Genomic DNA, 20,177 nt, shown 5'->3' with positions numbered 1-20,177 from the left:
CGGGTCCCCGGGCTTTAATTGGTCTGAGGCGGCACTTCTACCCGCTTGAGGTAGGATGTCCTGCTGAATAGAGGTGCCGGCTAATCAGCGGGCTGGCAGCTCTCTGTCCCAGCAGCGCCACTGGAACTGTACTCAGCATCACGAAGATGATGTCGGGGAGCCTGGAACGCAGGTAAGATTTTGTTGCCTCACCGGGGTGATCGGTCGGGCCCCAGCAAGGCAAGGGTGGTTGATTGGGGGGACGGGGTCTTGTTGGATGTTGAGGGTGGTTGGGGCATCGGGGGCGGCCCTCCGTTGGGCACAAGATGTCCAGTTATGAGGGCCCCCCGCCAGGACGTCAGCGTTTTTGTCAGGCGGCTTTTCTTAGGCCCGGCTGCCCGACCAGCCATGGGTAAAATCCCCGCGGAGGTGGGCGGAGGCCCTTGTGGCCGTTAAGTGGCCACTTAAGGGCATTGATTGGCCTGGGGCGGGCTGTTTTTAGCTGCCACCCTGCATAAAATGGTGGCGGAGGCGGGAGCGGGTCAGGAAGGGCTCCCCCCCAACCCCCCGAGCCTCCCACTCCATTTTACACTCCCCTCCCCGCAACCTTCCCATTCTTTGGGGAGGATGTAAAGTTCCAACCTAGCTTTCAATTCCAGACTTTTATTTATTAATTGAATTTATTCATTGCAATGTACAACAGTCCAGAGTTGTACAAAAGTAGACTTCTTGGGTTGTGGTGCTGGAGGAGATTAGAGATGGTGGGAAACTAGGCCTTGGAGGATTTTGAACACGTGGATGGTAATTTTCAAACTGAACATTGGTAGTCCAAGAGGCAATGTAAGACTATAAAGTACAAGGATGATGGGAGAGCAAACTTTTGTGTAGGTTAGAATGTAGCACCAGAACTTTGAATAAGCTTCATTCATGTCAAAGTGTTGTATAAGTGCCATGTTGTTGCTGTCCTACATTGAACTTGTAGTTCTTATTGGTTGGTCTGCCTTTGAATTTTTGGAGCCTGAAATAATGAAAAGGGTTGTGCTTAATGCTATTGTCTCATTGGTGGATGAATCCTAAATCGGAACACCTGGATCTGTTAGTATCAGCATGAGATTCATTCTGGGCAAATGGATTTGAACTTTTTATGTCTGCCCTTCCCCCAGTTTGATGGCACACACTGAAGTGGCCCATGATGGCAAAAGTACTTGCACACCTACCTTTGACTACGTGCTTAAATTCCAGGAGTGGAACCTGAACTCAGAGCCGCAAGTCCAATCAGAGTAATACCGTTGAGCAAAACTGACAGAATGTGAAGAGTACCAGTGTTCATAGTAATGATATCAAATACAGCAGTTTAAAGTGTGTTACCTGTGAGCTAAATAGTTCTGAAGTATTTTATTGTTTAATGAGACCTCTCTAATGTAGGTGTGCATCCTGCTGGGGGGCACAACATCTTACTGCTGAGAAAATCTGCTATATGCAATGTCGTACTTGTTCCTGGGCTGTCAAAAATTCAAGAGGAAACGCTGATTGAAGCAGCATAATTTACTGTGCTTGTCCACTGACTGGCTCGAGTCTTTAACCCTCCTGCTGGAAGATCGGAAGTTTGTTGTAGTGGAGTGTTTTTGACAGGTTGAAAATGTTGTGTTGTGCTGTCCTGCCTCTTGGCTGGATCATTTGATGTTTGGAAGGCTGATTGAATTATTGAAGATCAACTATTTAGTAACTTAAATTAGTCATTCTACTGGTTTGGGTTTTGCTCTGAGCGACGAAGGAATGGCTTTTGCCTTTCACCTTGTGTATATTTACTTTTTGTGTGTTTGTCAGTCGAGATTTCTAGCTTTTGGGCATCTGATCCAATGTGGGGGATCTGTGGAATAAACTAGCTGGGAAGTTTTTCAGCCAATCGGACTGAAGAATTCTCGCTGAACCTTGCTGGGATTTTATGAAATTTGTGGCATTTCCGATGGCGAACTGGAAGTTGGCAGAACTTCCGCTTCTGCCCTTTTTCCCGTTTCACACGCAATTTTATTTTACATGCAAATTAATGGTGTGGGGAAGGGCACAGGAGACACGTGGCGGGGATCGACTTTCATTGGTGGAGCCCGGTCATTCTCTGAAACACCATGAGCCACACGTCAATAAATCATTGTGTTGCAAGCCAAAAGGATCAGCAGCCTTTGGAAGCATATGCTGATTGTGACCACAGAATAATCTTGCTATAATTTAGAATTGGCTTACCTTAATTTTCAGTTTGCACCCAAGCACCACCTCCCCCTTATAATTTTTTTTGCTTGATCAACCAACATTATATCAGGCCTTAGGCAGCATCCTGCCCACGGTTCAGCGATACTTCCCTTCAGGTTCTCCTGCAGTCTGTCAGGGAAAGGCGGGAGGCCCTCATTCCTGCCGATTAGCATCAGAAGACCCTCCTGCCTGACCAAGGCCTGGATGGAGGTAGTGGAGGAGGTGTCGAACCGTGGAGTGACGTGTATTTCCCTACCTTCCAACCTCCTCCTGCCACCTTCCAGCCTTCACCCATCACCCTTGACCCACTCAATGTAACTTTATATCTTCCCTTTGTTACCCTTGAACCTCTCTCATTACCTTGGACTGGATAATCATCAATTTATTCGTGCCATCCCTCCCCCCCCACCTACTTCCGTGACCATCCAACTGTCGACTCTCTCCCTTGATCCTCCTAAAATCCACCTTGATGTCGTTGCCGAGTCCCATTCCTTCCCTGTGATACTGTAGTATACCCTACCTAAGTCTCGACTTTCCTCCTTAGGAAATCCAATTGTCCCCTGTGACTGTGACAGTTCCCTCTGCCCCACAGGACCCCGACATAGACAGCACTCATCCCTCCCTTTAGGCCCCTCATGACCATCTGTTGACTGTCATGCACACATCAACTCACCACCCCCTACAACTGCCCACAGCCAGCTTCAGCATCAATAACAACCACTACACACCCTGAAGTCTGCCCTCCTCCCATGTCTGTTCCTCCACCCACCCAGTATCCCCACCCTGCGTCCTCACCTGCCACCCTCCCCTGCACTTCCATGCACTCCTGACCCCACCTTCCCAGCCATAGCCTGAGAAGAATCGCCCTTGCTGGTGCCGAGCCTGGAGCCAAACATCCATTCCAATGTTGGCCTTCCTTGTGCCGATGCGTGCCAGACATGAAACCTCTGACTCACAGTCAGTGATATACAAATCTGACTGGTGTATGCCACATTTAAACGAATGTGAACCGGGTGGCACGGGAATAACATACGCGGCAAATCTGGCAGGTCGGACTTAAATTGAAATAAGTGTAGTGTAATGAGTATTCATGGTATGGAAATGTATGCAGATCTGCAATCCGCCACAGTGTGGGGGGAACCCTGGACCGCTGCAAACTTAATTGCTTAATTACGATACCAAAACCCTCTGTCGGAAATTCGATAAAACAAATCATACCTAATTAAATCACGCCGCCCAACACCAAAGCCGCTCTTGCAGGGCCCATATAATTCTGAAAAGAAACATATTGAAAATATAAATTATATTTAAATCATTGTACTGGAAGAGAAATAAAGATTGGGGCATGCACATGAGATTGAAGGAGACTTATAAAAGAGAGAAAAGGGAACTTCAAAAAAAAGCTTTTAATAAAATCTGTACTATTAATTTTCCTCCTGAAGGAATGAGACTCCACAATTGTAAAGTTAATTTTTCAGGGCTAGAGAGACTGTTGAGCAGTAATTATCACTTCTTATTTTGTTACAAAATCACCTACTCCTGATTGCACAAGCCCTAACATTTTCATTTGTCTTTAGTGCGAGAATAGTGGGTAATTATCCTAAGTTCACACGATTACTGTGCCATTAGCACAGCAAATCTGGGCCAGTAGCTCAGAAGAGTTCATTCCGCCTTGATGGTGGCAGTTTCGCTTTGTTTGATTTTATGTATTTTTAAATACTTTTTTTGTTGATCAGTGTTGAAATGTGGAATGTCATGGCACAATAAATAGTTTGGGTTTTTATTGTCCTCCAGTGTCAGCTCCCACTTCAGTCCAATGCAGAAACTTCTAACCTCATTGAGCCAATCTGATTCCCATCCATGTAACCAGAAGTGTGAAAGCTTTCTGGTATTGATACAAATACAGAACAAAGGCCCTTCTACTTTGCCCTGTAATGATACGTACCCAATCTCACCCGTGGAAAACCAGTGTAACACCTTTTTCCACACCTGCTGTCCTTGCACATGTTTTGAAAGAAAATGCAATAACTCCAAATGTATATCCTTCCACTCTCATTCCCGTCACAGCAATAAGTGTTGTGGAAATTGTTCCATTAAAACAAAACAATGATGTTTTCAGAGTTTGCAAATTTAGTTCCAGTTAGTCCTGAATTCTGGGCATTTTTACTGTGTTGATTGACATCCACAAACTGGTGCAACAAGGCTGTCAAACTTGTTTTCACTTGAGACCATTGCAACTGTCAATGTGGATCCATTCATTGGAATAATTGTTTAAAGCAACCTTTTGCCTGGGTAAGGTAATATTGCTACTCTTTCTACTGGGTATGTATTCTTATTTGTATATAAATTGGACATGGGGAGTTTGATTATTATACACTTATTGTTATGCCCGACCACTCCAGTCAAAGCCCCCAATCAAAATATACGACTCTGATTGTGATGAGAGAAATGTACTGTTACTTCAATCCCGTCACTCTACAGGTCGCCTAACATAACATTTCAAACTTTCCAAATCAAAGAAAGACCCAGCCAAATTGTACCATCTATTAATCCCCGAACGAGGCTAACCAAACCAGGTGTCTTTAAATCAACAACTTAACTGTTTAATTAAAAGAACTAAATTTAAAAAGATTTAAAATAGAAAAAATTAGAGTCCGTGCAAATTTACAGTCCAATGTTGCTTGAAGTTCTCACAGCCATCTGATGGGGGAGAAAAGGTTCTTCCACAGTAGAACAGTCCGTAGTCTAATTCCAACAGTATGTGACGCTTTCCTTCCTTCAGCGAATTTCAACAATTAATGACGTGCAAACACTTATTAAATGAATCAATTTGACTTTAGAGTTTTTGGTGGATAGAAGATTGTCACAGTCTAACCTCCCTTCCTTCAGTTTAAATTACCAGAGATCTCTGTTTTGGCTTGACTTTTTATTAGAATTTTGAGAGAGAATAATAATTAAACAGACTACATTTCTCTTCCTTCAGTTTAAGTGGCTGAGAGCTCTTTTTTCAAGTGCTGACACCAGCTGTCAGTCTGTGTTCTGTTAGAACAGACTGTCTTCAACTAAAAATCCAGTTCAAAATTGAATTGTAACGAATGCATCGCTTGATGCTCACTCCAAGTGGCTGTATCCATGGTAACGGGAATGCGCCCTTTGAATTGCAGTCTCCAAATGGCTGTATCCAAGGCAACGAAAATGCACCATCTTGGTGCCTGCTGGTTCTTAAAGCAGTACTCTACCTTTTGCAAGCCTTAAAGGTACACCACATATTCCTGGAGAGATAAAAACTACAGGACCATTTCAATGGCAAGGAGATGTGATGTGCTAAAGGAAATTCATTTCAAAGGAAGCTGGAAATGAAATGTGAATTCAAATGCAGCTCAAAATGGAATATTTTTATATTAACTTGTATTTTTAATGTTGATTTCTTGTCCTTCTGGTTTTATGGCTTATTTACAACAAGTGCAATTCTTGGCTGTGAGGGTCGATAGGAGACTAGTTACCAGGCACTTAATTGTACTATTTTATCAGTCTTGACTAGAAGTGCATTATGGTGGCCCATAATGACCTCTTTCCCCCTTTCCTTGTATGTTTCTTTTCATTTCTTTTTCCTGTAAGCAGTATTGGAAAATTGTGGGTGTGAAACAATATGTTACCATTCTGTGTCATGTCCTTTATTAGAAGCTAGATTTAGCTGCTATTTTCCATGTCCGTGCATGGTATGTTCACAGACTGGATAACACAAATTGTGCCCCTTCATGCTCCATTGAATGCTTCCATTCTAGCTTTTTTTTTTGTGGTCTGAATTTCAGCCGGACAAGTTTTTTTGTGCCTATGACAATGTACTAGTGAAAGAAAGTAGAGCTTTGAGCTAGATTTTTGAAACAGGTTTTCAATTTGCGGTGTGTGCGTGGCTATCATTGATTTTGAAGTGCTTTTTGAATTATTTGGTGTAGGATGATTTACATTGAGTTTTAATCACCTTTGAAATTTCTCCTCAGTTTTTTTTCTGTATTGACTTATTTCCTATTAAAATATTTTAAGTTTTGTAAAAAATAAATAAGACTTCAGCACAAGAGATGACTTATCATTGAATGACACTAACTGTCCAGTCTCAACAATAAAGAATGGCCATGTTAGTGAGGTATTCATATAACCAGTGCCTATGAAATTTTACCCAAGTACGAGTTAGTCCCCTTTAGGAGAAAATTTGACAGGGAAAATGCAAAGAAAAGGACTTGAATTCAAATTGATAATTTAATCAGCCTTAGTAGTATCTCTTTATCCAACAACTTAAATTGTACACAAAATTTTTCATACAATCATATAAATAAGCCTGAAAAGAACTTGACGTTTTTTGCGTTACAGTCACATTTTGTAGTAACAAGCTTTATAAATCACAGCTGTTGAGGTGAACTTTTTTTTGAATAATCTGTTCGTAAGGAAGGAAAGAAAAGTATAACAGTGACTAGAATTGATGGGGCATGAATGATCTGTGCACTTTAATGGATGAAAAGCTAAAGCAGAAAAAAAGCTGCAACTGTTTCTATTTTAATTAAGACATTGCAAGCTGGCGGCTGCATGATGTCATTGCCAGAAGCCAAATTGCACTTTTTGGTTTTATTGGAAGTGCTTTCACATTATTAGTTTCTATGATGGGAATGAAGTCATGAAGTCGGAAGGTTCTGTAGCCCATTCATAAGCTTCAGGCTGTTCATCCATTTGAGACTTATAAATGGCTTCCAAAGCCTGTTAAACAGAATGATGGGACAACTAGATTTGAAGTAGATTTATAGGAAAGTAAGTGGCTACAGATTCAGACATGACCCACAATTTCTTAATGGAACAGTGACTCTGTTGCTATAATGACAAAGGTAAATACGTTAAATGTTATTTTACAAAAAGTATTTCCTCTAAAGAGAAAACAGAACTGGGACAGTAAAATAACCTGGAGGCCTTTGTCTTGAGTGAAAGAACAGTTGGAACATATTGCAGTCCAGTGTATTCGAATGTGACATGGGATGCCAATACCATGGGAATTATTTTTAGACTTTCTTCTTTTCCATGAAACTTTTCTTTCTTTGAGATACAACAACAGTTTTTCTTTGTTATTGTAAAATAATTTACCTACCTTTCTGATATTTTACTGATTCCACACCACATTTAATTTAAAGATTTGAATGAGGTTCAATTCAAATAAGCTTATGTGAGCATATTTTTGTGATATAAAAGCATTTTGAAAAAAAAACTTGAAATACAGTGATGTTTAAAATCAGCCTGCCCTTCTAAAGGGAAGTTGAACTTACACCGTGTTGAATTTGATTCAGTGCTGCAAATGGCAGATATTTCCATTAATGACCTTCCCTCCAACATAAGGTCAGAAGTGGGACTGTTTGCTGATGACTGCTGCCCAGATACTGAATGCAGCAAGACCTAGACAACATTCAGGCTTAGGCTGATAAATGGCAAGTGACATTCATGCCATACAAGTGCCAGGCAATGACTATCTCCAACAAGGGAGAATCTAAGCATCTCCCCTTGACATTCAACAACATTATCATCGCTGACTCTTCCACCATTAATATCCTGAGGGTTATCATTGACCAGAAAATTAATTGGACCAGCCCTATAAATACTGTGGCTCTAAGAGCAGGTCAGAGGCTGTGAATTCTGTGGCAGGTAACTCCCCTCCTGACTCCCAAAAACCTGTCCACCATCTACAAGGTACAAATCAGGAGTGTGATGGATTACTCTCCACTTGCCTGGATGAGTGCAGCTCCAACAACACTCAAGAAGCTCGACATCATCCAAGACAAAGCAGCTCACTTGATCGGCACCCCATCAACCATCTTAAATATTTACTCCCTCCATCACCGGCGCACAGTGGCAGCAGTGTGCATCATATACAAGATGCATTATCGCAACTCACAAGGCTCCTTTGACAGCACCTTCCAAACCTGTGACCTCTACCACATAGATGGACAAGGGCAGCAGACCCATGGGAATACCACCACCTGCAAGTTCCCCTCCAAGTCATTCATAATCCTGACTGGAAACAATATCGCTGTTCCTTCATTGTTGCTGGGTCAAGATCTTGGAACTGCCTCCCTAACAGCACTGTGGGTATACTTACACTACATGGACTGCAGCGGTTCCAGAAGGTAGCTCATCATCACCTTCTCAAGGACAGTAAGGATGGGCAATAAATGCAATCTATAGTTGAAGCAATCTATTTGAGATCAAAACTGTCTGAGAATACATGTACTTCCTAGAATTTCAACTAGGCTTGCTCCACCATGTCTCCCTTGGCCCCACTTATATCACCTTCATCATTGCTCGGCCCAAATCCTGGAACTCTGTACCTAATAGCTATATGGGAGTACTTTCACCACATGGACTGTAGCATTTGTAAAAGATCCCTCATCAGCACTGTCTTGAGGGAAACTAGGGATGGACAATGAATGTTGGCCTTGCCAGTGATCCCACATCCCATGAATAAGTATTTTTTTTTTAATTCTCCTGCCAGAACTGGTTCCAATTATTGAGGATTTTGGTCAAAATGAAAGTATAATGATGAAGGGGGAGAAAAAAGGATTGGATCCTGCATTCTGGGAAAAGGGGGGATTGACTTCTTACCATCCACATATATTCCAGTCTTGCCGCCCTCTCCCAGTATCTCCTCAACCTAATTGTTGATATGAATGGTTTCAACCTTTTACCTGGATTAGGCCACAGTGGCAGGGAAGGCGTAGTTCTATTTACCCTTTCTTTGGGCCTAATTCCAGGGGGAATCTGTGCCTTGGCTGATCGGGCCACCAAGAAACTTTGCCTGAAGGGTGGAGAAGCTGCTATTATGGCCCCCGTCCACCTAATTTGGCACCATTTAAAGTGACCCGTGAGGAAGTCCTCGGCCTGGGATCCTGAGGATGGACCTGGATGGAGTCCAACGAACTGTAGTGACCAGTCCTCTTGACACAGTTTTTGAGGCAAATGAACCAAACGCATGACTGGTCCAGACGTACATAGTGTAATAGAAGAGGAGGGTAGCTAATTGGTCAAGGGTGTTGGTGTCCTTCTCCAGAGAACTAGTAGACTTCCTGGTGCCTCCTTCTCAATTGCCCCTCATTCCTGTGGGAGTGGGGTGCATGGGGATGGGATAAGGAGATTTAACAGCAGAGCTTGTCAGCCACCTTTGACCCTGGATTTGACCAGTAAGGATGTTTGCAGAGCATTGTGGAAGACCTGAAAGAAAAACAGAAAGTGCTAGAAATATGCAGTTGGTCTGGCAGCATCTGTAGGGAGAGAAGCAAGGTTAATTTTTCAGGTCTGTGACCTTTCATCAGAACTGGCAAAGGTTAGAAAAGAATTAGGTTTTAAGCAAGTGGTGGGATGGGTGGTGGTGGTGGGATGGGAGTTGGTGGGGAAGAGAACCAAAGGGAATGTGTGTGATAGGGCAGAGAGCAGGAGAGATTAAATCGCAAAGCTGTCCTGGGACAAAGGCAAAGAGTGTGTTAATGCTTGTGGTGCATTAGTCCAGAGAGAGTGTTAATAGCAGAATAATGAGCTCTGTCTACATGAAAAACAGGCATATGGTTAAAAAAAATACACAGATGCTGCCTGGCCTGAGTATTTCCAGCACTTTCTGTTTTTATTTCAGATTTCCAGCATATGCAGCATTTTGCTTTTATTTTATTGCGGAAGACCTGCCTTGTTCAGCCCAAGTAATGTCATAGCTTGAAGCTTCACAGTCGGGCCCCCTCCATCAGTCGTCCCAGAATAAAGCAGTGGGTTGACTGTGGAGTACAGCAGGGTGTTCTGAAACATTCTGCATTGCTGATGAGATACATTTTTCGTTCTTGGTACAGGGTGATTGTTGCCCTTGGAAAACTGGTGATGGGATAAAAGTCTTTCTCCTGGATCATGTCTGTCTGTCTTTGACTTAATGTTGGCCCCAGTTGACCAACCTGATGTTTCTACACCATCTTTGGCAGCTGCATCAACAACTACATCTGTCTGGTTCTGAACCTGAGCCACCAATTTGAGAGGGCTGGTCTGTCGAGTGCCTTTCATGAGGACTTAGATAGCCTGGTTTTAGAGATACAGCACTGAAACAGGCCCTTCGGCCCACCGAGTCTGTGCCGACCATTAACCACCCATTTATACTAATCCTACACTAATCCCATATTCCTACCACATCCTCACCTGTCCCTATATTCCCCTACCACCTACCTATACTAGTGACAATTTATAATGGCCAATTCACCTATCAACCTGCAAGTCTTTTGGCTGTGGGAGGAAACCGGAGCACCCGGAGGAAACCCACGCAGACACAGGGAGAACTGGTGGAATGGGCAGACAAGTGGCAGATGAAGTTTAACACACACAAGTGTGAAATGATTCATGTTGGTTGGAAGAATGAGGAGAGGCAATATAAAATAAAGGGTACAGTTCTAAAGGGGGTGCAGTCAAAGAGAGACCTGGGGGTATATATGAGCACAAATCATTGAAGGTGCTAAGGCAGGTTGACAAAATGGTTAATAAAGCAAACTGGATCCTGGGCTTTATAAATGGAGGCATAGAGTACAAAAACCAGGAAGTTTATGATGAAGCTTTACAAAACACTGGTTTGTCCTCAACTGGAGTATTGTGTCCAATTCTGGGCACCACGCTTTACAAAGGTTATGAAGGTATGACAGAGGATGCAGAAAAGATTCAGAAGAGTGGTTCCAGGAATGAGGAACTTCAGTTAGATTGAAGAAGTTGGGGCTGCTCTCCTTGGAGAAAAGAATAGTAAGAGGAGATTTGATAGAGGTGCTCAAAATCATGAGGGGTCTGGACAGAGTAGACAGGGAGAAACTGTTCCCATTGGCGGGAGGATTGTGAATCAGAAGACACTAATTTAAGGTGATTGGCAAAAGAAGCAACAGCAACATGAAATTTTTTTTTATGCAATAGGTGGTTAGGATCTGGAATGCACTGCCTGAGAGTGTGGTGGAGGCAGATTCAATTATGACTTAAAAAGGAATTGGATAATTATTTTAATAGAAAAAAATTGCAGGGCTATGGAGAAATGGTGGGGGAGTGGGACTATGTGAGTTGCTCTTGCATAGAGCCAGCATGCACATGACGGGCCAAATGGCCTCCTTCCATGCTGTAACTATTCTATGATTCTATTCTTGCTCTAGTTCAGAAGAAGGGATTTGACACGGTGGGAGGGCTCCCCGATGCATTCCTGCTGCCAGGCCATTTTACCAGCTGCGGGAAGAGCAGTGATTTGGCCACTCTTCGACCGGAGTTAGGTGGCTAATTAAAAGGCCCAATTGAGGGTCATCTTCCTGGGCCGCGTTGGAGTGGCTCTCTGCTGCATGGGGAGGCCAACATCTTCATGGAAGTGGCCTCCCAGCGGCTTCCTGAGCAAGGGAAGGCCCCCCCATTGCATCCAGACACTCCATGGCCCAAGAAGGGGGCCCCCGGTCGCAAAAGCTACCTCAAAGGCCTCGATATTGCCGCTGGAGGTGTTTCCCCTCTGATTGCCTGGGCTTGCCTGCCTGACCTCGGTGTAGGAACAAATATTTTACCTCCCTTGCATGAGGGCATCAAAATGGAGGTGCCTTCTTGTTCTCCTTGAAGCCTCTGCAGCAGCACCCCTCTCGGTGGCACTGCTGAGGTTGCAGAGTTCTGGCAGAATGGAGAGCCATGCCTGCCATCCTTAATTGGATGGCAGGCCCTGTGGTGGCGTTTTAATTGGCTACCGCCAGGAAGATTGCAGCCGCGGTCCTGCTGGCCGACCGACATCAGAATTCATCTCATGCCGGGAAAATCCTGGCCGAAAGATCATGACTATCTGCTCAGAACGCTGCAGGCTTTCGGGTTTGGGATACATTTTGTTGCCTGGTCCCAACTTTTAAAGTTATTGCATCTTTGTCTTGTACTTTGCTTTGGGAAAGAAATGCATCAGGGATAACCAATTTCCAACCAGCATTTGATCTGCAAAGACTCTTTTCTCCACCTGTTGTGCAAGCGCCTCTTGGGACCATTTCTGCATGGGTCAGGCAAGGAGGCCATCCTTTCAAGTTATGCAGATGCCGTGCTCCTTTCAGTAAGGCATCCCACTAATTTGACTGGAATAGGCCAGTGCCAGGTAAACTCTGTTTCATAGGAGCTCTCTGCTTTGAGTGGGAGCGCCACCTACCTGTTGTATTTGGGAATTTACTCTGTTGGAGATGCCTGGCACAAATGGACTGGCCATCTTTTGTCAGTCATTTGACACGATTATGCCAAGTGCTTTTGCTCTGGAATAGAGTTGGTCAGAAATCAGCTGGTGCTTTAGTACCGGTTGGTCACTTTGATTCCCTACTCTGAATTTGTCACAAGGAAGCAGAAAAAAAACTTATTTCTTACTCGTTTATCTTTCCTGAGGTTCATTGCTCAAAACTGAAAATGCTGCAGATGGGGTTTGATCAGCTGCAGCATAACTTGCTTACTACGACCCCCTATATGACTTTGTATGACACCAGACTTTTGCACATGTCATACTAAAACAAATAGGGCTGAAATGTTTCATGTTTCATCTCCAAAGAGAAAGAGCTAGACCATCAGCCCTCCAGTACTTCCCAGTCTTTGTGTGAACTGTGACAGGTAGTGGAACTGAATGGCATGCCATTGATTGATTGTCTTTGTTCACACGTAGAATGGCCACTTATGTGATGCACTGGAGGTCTGCTGGTCCCCATGGACCATCATGGCAGCATGAATCAGAAGAGGAAGGGAATAAATTACAGGGAAAAATAATACCAAACTTCGACCTATTTCAGTTAATAGATTTGCCTTTTGTTCATAATTAATAACTAGGTCTATATTTTTCTCTTTGTTCCCGGGGGGTGGGGGGTGGAGAAAAGAGAAAATAATTTTCTCTTTGTCGAATAGTCTGATTTTGATGTAATCATTTTCATGCAGCCACTTTTGCAACAGAAGAGTGGTTATTTTTAGAAGTGCACCTGTCAGTTTTTTCACATTCCTTAAGCTGTTAATCAGTACAAATGACAAACCAAAAAAATCATTCATCGAACAGTGCTTTATAGACAAAATTGAAAAGCTCATTTTGCCGAAAGGGTGTGGAAATCTTCATAGGTTGTGTCATGAAGAAACCAAACCCCTTTGGCTTGACCGTTATGCAGAGTTGGAATGAATTCTGGAACTTCTAAACCAGCACTAAGGACAGGTAAGAATATTATTGGAAAGTAACCACAAAGGATGGATATAGTGATGAAAAATACAGATGGATATAAGATTGAGTGATGGTTATGGGAGATGCAAAAATGTTTTACTATCTCAAAAAATGAATTAATGTCTGTGCCAAATCATAAATTTTAATTCACACTGTTGTAATATTTAAAATTGAAGTCATGTAACTGGAGAGCAGCCAGCAGAACATGTGGTGGAACATCTGAGGAGAATCTATTAACTTCAGTAAGATAAGGAACTGTACAATTAATGGGGAGAATAGGAAGAGAGGGCTGATGAGCTTGGACATCTGGTATGCCCCAAATTAAGCATATATTTATACTGTATGTTCATCAGCATATCCTGATACACTGAGCACAGGTGCTTAATGGTTCATGTAATAACAATATAATAATTAAATGTACAGTGTATTCATAATATCTCATCTGCAGTGCTCACAGAGCGAGGAAAATCCAAGTGTTCTGCAACACACGTCCAGGGAGGATAGCCAATGGAACAACAACCATCACCATACACATTTTAAGCAAGCACCATTTCACATGCAGACATCTTGTGACAAGTGGATAGTTATTTGGATGAGGAAGAATATGGTGAAGCAAAGGTTGGTAGACAGGATTAGGAGAGTTGCAGGGGTTGAAGGGAAGCAGGTGTAAGAAAGAGGAATTAGACCCAGCCTGCCCCTCATGAATTATCTCTGGTTACAGAATGTAGTCGACCTGTGTTTTAGTGGAGGTTATTAGAACACATGGACTGTGTTGAGCTGTCACTGGCCTCAATCCAAACAGCAGTAAAATCTGTTGCTGATAGGTTGGATCTCTCTATTGGAGCCAAATTCAACCTAATTGGAGAATCTTTCAAACAACAATGAGGGAGGGATTCAGAGAAGTCATTACTGGCCAATGTTCTACATTCTGAGATCAGTAAACAGGGTGTGGAGTTGACTGCCAGCAATAAACGTAGTGAAAAAGCATCGGAGCAGTGGCTGCCATCATGTAGCACTATGTGAGTGACTCAAGTAATACACCCCTGGTGACCTGAACAAAGGAAACTGCTAATATTTATGTGTGTATCTTGGGAGAAGTCGCAGAAATGGATAGCAGGCCTACCCACCATTGTAATTGTTTCAGTTAGGGAGCTACTTTATAGTATGTAGACTGAAAAAGACTAAATGCATCAGTGGAAAAACAATTGAGCAAGAACAGCACTTTATTGATATTGCTCTCTTTAAAATTTTGCATGAGTTCAGAAGAAGATTACACATGATGAACATTCATGTCATCTTAGTTCACCCACACAGAAATACTCAAGTCTCCCCATTGCAACACTCAGTTGCTTTATAAATGATTCTGGGTTTTTACCCCCACTATAGGAGTTTATTTCATGTAACCACTATGAAAGGAAAATCTTTGAAATCTGTACTAAATTTGACTTTTACTAGTTTGAGCCTGTGGCTTCTTGTCCATTCCCAAAGTTCAAATTAAAGTAATTTTCTAGATTAAACTTTTCCATACAATTAACAATTTTATGTATCCATAAGATCATCTTTCAATGGCCTCCTTTCAAGGCTGAGAAACCGAAGTTTTACCAGTCTTTCCTGAAGGCTCCAACCTCTAATAGCAGGGATCAGCTTTGTAGCACTCTGCACTGCTTCCAATGCTTGAACATCTCCTTTGTGTTCCAATAATTCTACTGGTGAAAATTAATTATGCCTGTGCAGCATTTCCTGAACGGTAATGACCCAAGATAATTTAGGACAAATTATCAATATTTTATAGAATAGCATAGAAGTGAGATTAATTGATTACCTTCATAACCTTTAAAAGGCACACGCATTATCTCACATAATTAATACTAAATGTGGTAGTTAAGATAATGAATGAAATATTCCTTTTACAGTTACCAAAACCCTGATTTATTTTTGGTTTTTAAAAAGTGTCTCATTAATACAGCAGTTAAGAGAACAAATCACATATGATGGACTCTTTTTATATTAACTTTTGACATGTAATTATGGTAATAATAGACCTCACTAATTGGAGTATTTATAATTTTTAAGAAATAATTTTACCGTCTGTTACTTCACAATTTCACACATGTGAAATCATTACTGGTGTGGTAACATGCCAATTACTCTATGAAGACGAATTTCCATTGTTCAGTTAGAAAATGTACCAGTATCAGATATCATGTCACGATTGCCGTTACATTGAGCATTCAGGGATCTATGTGGAACTAAATTCCTTTATCCTGATCCAATTCATATTTAACCTTTATATTATTGAGTTTAAAAATATTTTGAACTATTTGGTGAAAGATTTTCTGTATGTGTTATGTATAACAAAATAAGAAACCCATTTCCAAAGAGCAGATAGGAAATTACCTTCTCCACAAGTGTCTGTTAGTGAGAAATTAAGATGAATATTGTTCGTTATATGCCAATTGCATAAAGGAAACTTAGTGGTGCATTTGTAAAATCCAAAATGAAAAAAAATTGATTTGTGTTTTGATGACTTTGGTTCCATGAAATACGTTTCTTGAATATTTCCTGTGCAGTTAAATTGAACCTTGTTTTTATACTGAAAGAATTGCATGTGATTCTGTGTAACGTTCATTTTATTATCCCGAATATAATTGGTTCACTAGATCTTAAATTATAAAACTTCATAACAATCCTGATGATGATCTAAGTTGCTGGCCTTCATAGATCCTTTGTATAATTTGGAAGTCAAATTAGTTTTTTGTGTGCATAAGAAAATGGTTCAAAAATAGTTTATTCAGAGGGGATGGAACTGTGGCAAAACACCTCTTGACTTGTGTGAAAACTGTTGATATACTTTTCTTTGAACTACTAGCTTTGGTAAAACCTAACTAAAATGAACTGAATTTATCACCAAGAGATACCAACAGCCACAGATCTCATTCTAAAATTACCTTTTGAGAACCTGTCCCTAAATTGTATGTTTGTGAATTTTTGCATTGCAGTTGCCTAATTATGCCAGTTGTGTAATTCAGTTGCCAGCATTCGCCAGAGCTGGCGGGCAGCCATAAAGACAGGGCTAAATTGTGGCGAGTCGAAGAGACTTAGTAGTTGGCAGGAAAAAAGAGAGGCGCAAGGGGAGAGCCAACTGTGCAACAGCCCCAACAAACAAATTTCTCTGCAGCACCTGTGGAAGAGCCTGTCACTCCAGAATTGGCCTTTATAGCCACTCCAGGCGCTGCTTCACAAACCACTGACCACCTCCAGGCGCGTATCCATTGTCTCTCGAGATAAGGAGGCCCAAAAGAAGTAATTCAGTAACTCTTCACATTCACATCTTTAATCAGAGATTTCAATCAGCACTGTGGTCTATTATACAAAAGCAAAATACTGCGGATGCTGGAAATCTGATGAAAGGTCATCGACCTGAAACGTTAACTCTGCTGTTGCTCACTGGGACATTCCATTTCTGGTTTCTATGGCTGTCTGCAGTAAAAAGCTGATACTCAAAGGTCTTATTCACAAATAAGATATTTTGGTTGAATAGTCATGTTGCTTTTCAATTCTAATTTTGTTCAAAAATCATTCTGGCATTCTTTAAGGTTTCATCATATATTCCTAATGAACAATACAGATTGCAATTTAAAGCTATGTATTTTTCCATTTGCATGCATGATCAGTAAACTGTGCTGTTAAAACATTTCATAGATTAATTCGCTGAAATAGAAGTGAGATTATTTGATGACCTTCATGATCTTTTGCACAAGTTGAAGATCCTGTAAATGCTGATAAATGTATATGTATAAATGTAGTTAAAGAATTACAAAACTAGTTAAATATTTAAAGAAAGGCCAGGCATAAACTGTATTTAAAATAAACTGAAGCTGTTAAATTATCAAATAGCTGATGAATCTAAAATAATTGTCTTTTCCTTTTTTCATTGTTCTAGCATACAGACTTATGTCAGTATATGGATAAACACCCAGGGGGGCTTCTTCCAGACAATGTGAAGGTAAGAAGTGTAACTTAATTAAAGGATTGATAACATCAGCATTTACTTTTTGTTCAGTTTTTTCCAATTTTCTTGTGTTCTTGCTGAGGTGTGGCTCGATAGGTATTTCACTCCAGGAACTTGTCCAGCTGGCCATTAGTCATGTATACATTTTGGCAGTGAGAATTGGCAGACCAGATGACGTGGAATGTGCCACAGTAATGCCCAAACTGCCTGCTCTGAACATCCGCTTGCACTTGCAACAGGAGTTGATGGACAGTGATCGGGATTGAGAATATAGGCTGTTTGTTCCACAATGCTAGGGTACTGAGGCCTTTTGTGCTCCATCACAATCTGAATGAGATCAGTTACTGCAGCAAATACTGGAGTTTGAACTGGTACTTTGGGTACGTTATTCAATTGGTAAACATCCTGGGCCATTGAGGAACCTTAAACGTTCCATAAAGAAAGCTGCAACTTCTGTTGAAAGCTGAAGATGTTTACAACTTCTGCTAAATAATTCATAACAGCATAAACAATACCCAACGGTGTATTTTTATTGTTGCCTCTGTAATTGCAGTTCACTGAGCGGTATCAGGAGCTGAGTTAACAGGATAGTAGCACAAAGTCGTAGTGACTTTTACCAATTTGTTAGTGATTATTACATTTAGATTGATTAATTATGAACCTTTATGGAATGGCACAGTTCCAGTACATTTGAAGAAAATACCACTCTGTGATCGTGGGAGGGTTTTACAGTTCATCCTAATTAGTAAAGTTACTATGGTCATGACTGTTAACTGTTAGCCAGAGGGATGCTAATTATTCTGCCATTAATGCCTCTAAAATTACATGGTAGCATGGGACAGGGAAGGATAAATGAGATTGCAGCTATAATTGATTCTGGTTTATGGAAAGTAAGATTTAGGATGAAAAGGGAGCCAAGTGTGATAAAAGAAACCATGACTTGATGTCTAATATTGCCTTCTGAAAAGATGAAACTGTGTAGTTTTAAACTTTTTATGTCTCGCAAGTGCCAATTGGGCAGATAAGCTGCAAACAAAAGGTCTTTTGTAATTGCTTTAGTTTCTAAGGGAGACTTGAAGACCAGTTATGAATTGGCTTGTTCTATATTTGTCTGCTAAGGACACTGTATGCCTCTGAGGGAAGCAGAGAGTCAGGATCACTAATAGGAGAATTGCCAAAGATTCATATAATGCTGTCTAGAGTCTAGTCACCTGCGACTGTCATCTGGACAAATGCAGCCTCAGAATGTAGCAGCTGGGGGAAAAAATGAAGTTCTTTTTGCTGACATTTGCTGAATGTTGCCTCCTATTTCATTTGTCAGAAGTCAGAATGTGACTTCAAAATATTAAAATGGTGTTTGCAGTGCACCCATAATTGTCATTCTGCATATGATGTATAGGAAATTACCTTGTAATTATTGCAAGAACAACGAGAATTAATATGGTTCAGAATTATCTCCCATACAATTTGAGAGCAAAAGCATTTGCACAGTTAAATGGGAATATGGTTTCCAGAAATAGAAAAGAAGTTGAGAATACTGACTTAGAGGATTCATTATTGGTCGTTTTAGTTGGCAAGTTCCAGGTGATGGGAATGCTAATATTTTTGACATGTAGAAAAGAATATGTGTGTAATGGGTGGAAATGGGTAGCTTTTAAAGGGATGACATGTATTAACTTACACAAAACCAATCCAGCAGGAGGCTGGCTTAGAGCTGAAGATGGAACTTAAAACTTTCCGAGGCTTGACAATGTGTCTCTGGCATATGAAAGCAGCAAACTGAAAATGCCAGAAAATATGGGTTGAATTTTACGCCCCGCCCTCCAAAGAGTGAGAAGGTGGGGGTGGGGGGGGGAGCGTAAAATAGAGCGGGAGGCTTGGGGGGCCCTTGTCGACCCCTCTCGCCTCCACTGCCATTTTATGCAGGGCGGCGGCGGCAGAAAACGGCCCGCCCCAGGCCAATCAAGGCCCTTAAGTGGCCATTAAGTGTCCACTTAAGGGCCTCCGCGGGGATTTTAGCTAGGGCTAGTCAGGCGGCCGAGGCCCGAGAGAAGCTGCCTGACAAAAGCAGGTGGCTCTCTGATGGTCTGGGAGGGCCTTCATGATCGGGCAACGTGTGCCTGATGGAGGGCCACCCCCAACACCCAATACGAGCCCCCCCCTCCATCCCCCCCAGTCGGCCACCCTTTCCTCGTCGGGGCCTGACCGATCACCGCTGGCAAGGCAACAAAAACTTACCTTGGTTCCGGGCTCCCCAACATCATCATCTGTAGGCTGGGCTGCAGTCCCAGCAGTGACCACTGCTCCCAGTGGGAGCTCCATTAGGTGAGACTTCCTGCCTCAAGCGGGTGGAAGTCCCGCCTCAGAACAGTCAAAGGCCGGGGACCTGCAAGTATGGTCGGATCCCAAGGCCAGGCAGAAGCGGAATCGCCACTGACTTTTCAGTCGGTTGATGGCTCCCGTCCACCAAGGGTAAAATCCAAGCCTATGTATTTTTGGACAATATCCTCCATCTTTTATGCTGCAACAAGGTTGTGTTTATTTTAAATTCAGTTATCTTCATAACATCTATTCAATTTGCTGCATCTGGAATTGCATGCCTTTTTACAAACATAGGATATGTTCTTCAACACCTCTGGCTCAATAATATGGAGAGTGGCAAGCAGCTGGGTGGCACAGAGTAGGAGAGGCCAGAAAAGCCACCTCACGATA

At 42.0% G+C, this 20,177-nt stretch overlaps 1 protein-coding gene across 7 annotated transcripts in view; it reads left to right on the top strand.

Annotated features, from left to right (window-relative positions):
* Positions 1-20,177, top strand: part of cdk14 (cyclin dependent kinase 14) — a 779,114-nt gene that overhangs the window by 258,496 nt on the left and 500,441 nt on the right. For all 7 annotated transcript variants that reach the window (XR_010969007.1, XM_068012619.1, XM_068012572.1 and 4 more), the window contains one exon: positions 17,397-17,459. Coding sequence is in view for 6 of the 7 variants with exons in the window: in XM_068012619.1 (XP_067868720.1) it covers positions 17,397-17,459 (63 nt within the window). In the remaining variant the exon portion in view is untranslated. The remainder of the gene's footprint in view (positions 1-17,396; positions 17,460-20,177) is intronic.

The sequence above is a fragment of the Heterodontus francisci genome, chromosome 2 (genome assembly GCF_036365525.1).
Source record: "Heterodontus francisci isolate sHetFra1 chromosome 2, sHetFra1.hap1, whole genome shotgun sequence".
Classification (NCBI taxonomy): Eukaryota; Metazoa; Chordata; class Chondrichthyes; order Heterodontiformes; family Heterodontidae; genus Heterodontus; species Heterodontus francisci.
The sequence above is the reverse complement of the archived record's forward strand: the minus strand, read 5'-3'. Positions and strand labels throughout refer to the sequence as shown.